At 42.3% G+C, this 6,000-nt stretch overlaps 1 protein-coding gene across 3 annotated transcripts in view; it reads right to left on the reverse strand.

Moving 5' to 3' along the window:
• PAK7 (p21 protein (Cdc42/Rac)-activated kinase 7) overlaps positions 1–6,000 on the reverse strand; it is a 319,541-nt gene that overhangs the window by 16,461 nt on the left and 297,080 nt on the right. For all 3 annotated transcript variants that reach the window (XM_011948856.1, XM_011948858.1, XM_011948857.1), the window contains one exon: positions 3,867–3,993. In XM_011948856.1, coding sequence (XP_011804246.1) covers positions 3,867–3,993 — 127 coding nt within the window. The remainder of the gene's footprint in view (positions 1–3,866; positions 3,994–6,000) is intronic.

Here is a 6,000-nt window from a genome sequence, read left to right on the forward strand (position 1 = left end):
CTGCCCTTTGAAGGACATTTAGGTAGTTTCCACTTTGGAGCTATTATGAAGAAAACTGTTATAAATATGTGTGTACATGTTTCTGTGGGAAAATAAGTTTCCATTTCTCTGGATAAATGCCTCAGAGTGCAAGTGCTGGTCGTATGGTAAGTCCATTTTTAATTTTGAAAAAGAAATGCCAAAGTATTTTCCTGAGTGGCTGTGCCATTTTAAATTCCTATGAGCAGTGTATGAATGAGTGTTGTTATCACTATTTTTCATTTTGTCATTCTTATATGTGTGCAGTGATGGCTTATTGTAGTTTTAATTTGCATTTCTCAAAGGCTAATGATGTTGAACATCTCCAAACAGGAAGAGAACCCAATAAATCTTGTGTGGCAGACAGTATTTTCCAAAATTGCCAACAATAATTTTGCCTATCCAATGAGCTCTTCTTACAATATGACTTAATTTTTCTCACACTGAGGAGGACTCTATACTCCTCCTCGCTGAATCTGGAAGGGCTTGTGACCATGGTGAAAATGATGCCATATGATTCTGAGGCTAGGTTATAAAAATGTCATGCACTTCCACCTCGTTTTCTTGGGACACACTCTTGGAACCCAGCTGCCATGCCATGAGGAAGCTCAAGCCACATGGGGAGGCCACGTTGTAAGTGTTCTGGTAACAGCTCCCACTGGCCTGCCTGGACTGACTACCTGACATGTGAGTGAGGATAACTTCCAGATGACTCTGGCCCCAGGCATTATCTAACCACAAGTCAGAGCAGCACTGTTTTCCTGAGTTTAGCCAACTCTTGGATCTATAAGAGACAATGCTAAAGTGACTGTTGACTTAAGACTATAAATGTTGAGATGCTTCGTTATAATAGCAATAGATAATTGAAAAAGTCTTCTCTACTATATAAAGTTGTACACTAAGAGACTAGTATAAAAACGTACTCTCAGCCTTTTCTTGGAGTAGCCATACTCCATTTCTGCTCTCTTTTAAAAGAAAAGTTTCCTTTTCCTACAGACACTGGAGAAACCACTGGACTCAATATGATGCACTGTTCTGAACATGAATGGGTAAACTCTGGACAAAATGGCCAAGAGGCACAAGATCCACTCAACATGCTGTTGCTTCCTCTGTCTGGAATGCTCCTGTTCCTGGCAGCCACAGGATCTAGTCCCCCATGCGTCTGCTGTAATGCCACCACATCAGAGGGATCTTCTGATCAGCCTCCATAATAGAGCCCCACCCCTCCCATCACTCCCCATTCTCCTTACTATGCCTAAATTAATCTTAGGACACTTAGTACTTATCAACCCTTGTTTGGTGGGGATTTTGTTTGTTTATTTATCTATTTGTTTATTATCATATTCCCAGCCCACAAATAAGCTTACTAGAGGAAGTGGTTTTGATTTATTCATCCCTAAGATTTAGAACTGTCTGTTACACGTAGTAGACATTCAGCAAATATTCAGTAAATGAATGAGGGAACAAACCAATAAGGACTAAAAGCACCTACAATGTGTCTATTCATGTGAGCTCTTTGCTGGAGGTGTTCGAGACAAAGGTGCAGGAGGTGTTTGAGACAAAGGTTCTGCTCTTGAGAATGACAACTGAATGATTTAAGAATCTTGCACATTGATGGGCGGGGAGATCTTTAAGTAAGTTGATTAAACAATGACTTCGTATCTTACTCGCATTTTGATACTGGATTTTGATACTGGATATGTTCTTACAGCAAGGAAGTCTGTAACATAAATTTCTAGAAACAAGGAAAGAAAGTCTGGCTTGAAATTGCTCTGGTAGACCAGTTTAAAGCTTTGCAAATTGCATTCTGACACCGTGGAGCCTTGTGTAGGAGCTTTCCTGAGTCTGGACAGGGAGGATTCTTGATCTTTTCTCATAGCTGCCCCACTTATATGGGAGACTGAGAAAAAATGCATACACAGTCTTCTCCCTATACCCACATCCCTGTGCAATGTGACTTTGCATCTTCTCCTATCAAGAGGGAGAGTCTATATCCCCACCCCTTGAGTCTGGTCTCGGATATTCAGTAAATATAAACAGAGGATTTAAAAGGGCCTACACATCAGGGTTTGTCTCTTTTGGTGCCCTTGGGAACTTTGCCACAGGTACCATGTGAATAAGTCCAGGTGACTCTGGGAGATGAGTGATACTTGGCCCTGTTACCTCCACTGTCCCTGCTGAGAGCCAGCTGACTGCCAAGCAAATGAGTAAGGCCATCAGCATAGGCTGATCACAATGCAAGAGAGAGCTCAGCTGATGTCACATGATGCAGAGATGAGCTGGTGCAGAGACGAGTCGTCCCAGTAGAGTCAGCCCAAATGGTGGCTTACAGATTTGTGAGCAAATAAATGGTGATTGTTCTAAGTCACTTTGAGTGGATGTAGCAAAACCTGACTGATACATGCTACTGTACCCTTTTCTTAAGAGAAGCAATGCAATGGTTACAGCAATGCAAAAAGCAAGTCTTAAAACTCCCCATTAAATACAATTCCAAGTCTGCAAATTGTATATACAGGTACATGGAAATATAGGAAAAATAGGTAATGGGATTAGGAGTGATTGTTGTTTTATCCTCTACTTTTCTGAGTTTACTAAATTTTCTACAATAATATTTAAAATCTTTTTAAAACAAGAAGAAAGAAAAGCCAAAGTGCTGGTTAGTTTCTTCTGGCTGCCCTCTGATCATTCCTGGGCAATTTCTGATATGACTTAAACATTTTCCATATGGCAGGGGTTGCTCAGTGTAAAAGAGAGGAACATCAAAGGAATGGTTGGCTCCATTCATGCCAAGGCCACTGCCTCCGGTGGGAGTTTCAGGGGACTCAAAAGAGCCTAATGGTATAGAGCTATGCTTTGAAACTCTTCCATTTACCTAAGCCTTCCTTGGAATGTAAACTGGTTATTTCCTTGGCTGTTACATTCCATGCTCTCTGCCCTGGGGTGGCTGATGCGTTTCAGCAGTATCCCTTGTGCAGGTTGCGGTGATGTGAAATACAGAAATCTGGGCCTTGAGGTATGCCAGTGTGATAAATATCTGCTTTTTGTCCTTTTGGATCCATTTTCCTCCCTCCTCTAAGCCTTAGGAAACTAACCTATATTGACTGCATTTTGGCTTCTAGCTGATTTCAGTCAATAGGGAGCATCAATAGGAAACTAGTAGGAAGAAGAGTGAGGTTGGAGGATTTATTCTCTCAGCTTTCATCCTGCAGGTTCATCTTGGTTTGGCTTCTACCAAAGATCAGAGCTCCTGCCAGGCAGCCCCGAAATCTATAGCAATCTCCATTTCCAGATTCTAGTAGTCAGGACCTCGCCTCACCGCTTCAGGCATGGGGTAGTAGGAGTAATGTTCCATTCTAAAGTACTGCACTAATTCTTATACACTATTCCTTATGATTTTTCTATACCTGCCTACATTTTTGTAAGCTGTCCTTTATTACACCATCCTCAAATTATCCAAGTGGAGTTGATCATCTGTTACCTGCAGGGGCTCTGGAAGGTACTGTGGACACATGTATTCATGTGAATAGGCTGGATGCACCCCTAGAAGAGTCAGCTCTTCTCCTCCAATAAAAATGGATGTGGCAGAAAGGAAAAGAAATAGCCATAGTTTCCATTACTTCCTTTACTCATTGTTAAGGAGGCAAATTATCCATCAAAGTCAGGCAATTCTGACTAACAAGGTGACACAGAGGAAGGGATGGTAATTTCTTTTTTGTAAGCCTTCTGGGAAGAGAAGTGGATGACTTGTGACTCAGAAAAATTAGAGTTATAAAAAATGTTTCTAAAAAATTATGCCCATGACAGAGTGACAAGAAAAACTATGAAGAGGCCAAACATGAACATCTTACCCGGCCATCACTTGTCAGGAGGATGGAGTCACTTTTTATGTCTCTGTGAATCACTCCTTGGTTATGAAGGTAGGAGAGAGCTCTCAGAACTGACAGGCAGACAGTAGCTATCTGTTCTTCATTCATTCTGGAAAGGAAATAACATTTAAGGAACAAGACAGATTTAAGAACATCTTTGAAATGCTCAAGAGAGGCAGCTCCCTTGTGCTTTAGTGAAACAGTCTACGTGCTCCAGCCCATATCTGAAAAATCTGCAGACAAGGGAAGGAAGTCTTTGGGATCTGACTCCCAGAACAAAGGCGCTTGGCACCGAGAATATGACAGGGACCAAATATAAGTGAAAGGAAAGAAATCATTATTTGTCAGCTTTTTGGTCACTCATGCAAATGCACTTCCAGGAACTCTTTTTATTTATTTATTTATTTATTTATTATTGAGATGGAGTCTCACTCTGTCACCCAGGCTGGAGTGCAGTCTTCCTTTCTGACTTTCTTTTTTTTTTTTTTGAGATGGTGTCTTGCTCTGTTGCCCAGACTAGAGTGCAGTGGCACGATCTCAGCTCACTGCAACCTCTGCCTCCCGGGTCCAAGAGATTCTCCTACCTCAGTCTCCCAAGTAGCTGGGATTACAGGTGCCCACCATCATGACCGGCTAATTTTTGTATTTTTAGTAGATGAGGTTTTGTATTTTTAGAGATGTGGTTTCATCATGTTGGCCAGCCTGGTCTTGAACTACTCCTGACCTCAGGTGATCCGCCTGCCTTAGCCTCCCAAAGTGCTAGGATTACAGACAGGAGCCACCGTGCCAGGCCCCATGAACTCTTAACAGATAATTCCATAGGCATGAACAAACCTCCAGGTCCCGCAGAGACAACACATTGAATAGGTGGACGAAGGTTTCAGGCGTGGCTGTTAAATGATCATAAGCAAATCCTTTAACTTCCTTGGGCCTCATTTTCTTCATCTTAGAAATGGGCAGAGCTACAGTTTTCAAGGCTGAGCTCAGGCAAAGTGGTCTTTGCATCTCTAATCCTCCCTCTGGGACCTACCCTACTTCCTATTCACCCTCTCTCTTCTTTTCCCAAGGAGCTAGAGGTTTTTGTCGCTTCAGGTCCCTTCTCTCAAAAGGAAATTGGACCTAGGAAGTTACTAATAACTAAGTGTGAATGGATAGTATTTTAATAAATGGACCATGGGAATGAGAAAGGAAGTGAAGTATTGGTTATGGCCTCCTATATCTCATCACTGCACTCCTGTGGAGAAAGTATTTCCTTCTCCACAGTTTTAGAGGGGGAGGGGGAGGTCAGGTAACTGCCCAAGGTTGCGCAGCTAAGAAATGGCCAGGTCACGATTCAAACCCCACCTCTTTTTTAGTCCAGAACCCATGCTTTCCCACTTTCCCATTTTCCCACACTGCCCTCACCACTCGAATGAATGGATTTTCCTAATGACTGAAATAGTTCAGCCACTGAGGAATCTAAGTGAGAATTATTTGGATAGCACAGGTTGTTCAGTGCCCTCAAAATGATTCATTTAGGCAGCTGCCTAACTCATCTATGTGCAAAACTTCTTCCCTATTCCATGTTAAATAATAAAAGTAAAAGAGGCCCTAAAGCAAACTATCATGCAAACAGAGGAGACTGCCAGGAGAGACAGAGGATATAAATGACCGGAGCCCAAATTTAAGGACAACCTTGTAAAACTCCAGTAACCCCAGGTAAATCTAAGGTCAGCAGAATAAGGAAATGAATGGCTTTGAATTTTCATTTCAGTCTACTTGATGCTAGAAAATCCTGATGGGATTCAAAAGTAAGGTATAAAGAGGTAGCCAATTAGGAGAATATAAAAGGTATAAAGTTGATGAGTATGAGGAAACACACCCTTCCCTTCAAGGAGGATTTGGCCAGGTGCAGTGGTTCATGCCTGCAATCCTAGCACTTTGGGAGGCTGAGGTGGGAGGATTGCCTGAGGTCAGGAGTTCAAGAGCAGCCTGACCATGAACGTCAGAGACATGACGAAACCCTGTCTCTACTAAATATACAAAAAATTAGCAGGGCATGGTGGCCCGTGCTTGTAATCCCAGCTACTTGGGAGGTTGAAACATGAGAATTGCTTGAACCTGGGAGGCGGAGGTT

The sequence above is a fragment of the Colobus angolensis genome, unplaced genomic scaffold (assembly GCF_000951035.1).
Source record: "Colobus angolensis palliatus isolate OR3802 unplaced genomic scaffold, Cang.pa_1.0 Scaffold285, whole genome shotgun sequence".
Classification (NCBI taxonomy): domain Eukaryota; kingdom Metazoa; phylum Chordata; class Mammalia; order Primates; family Cercopithecidae; genus Colobus; species Colobus angolensis.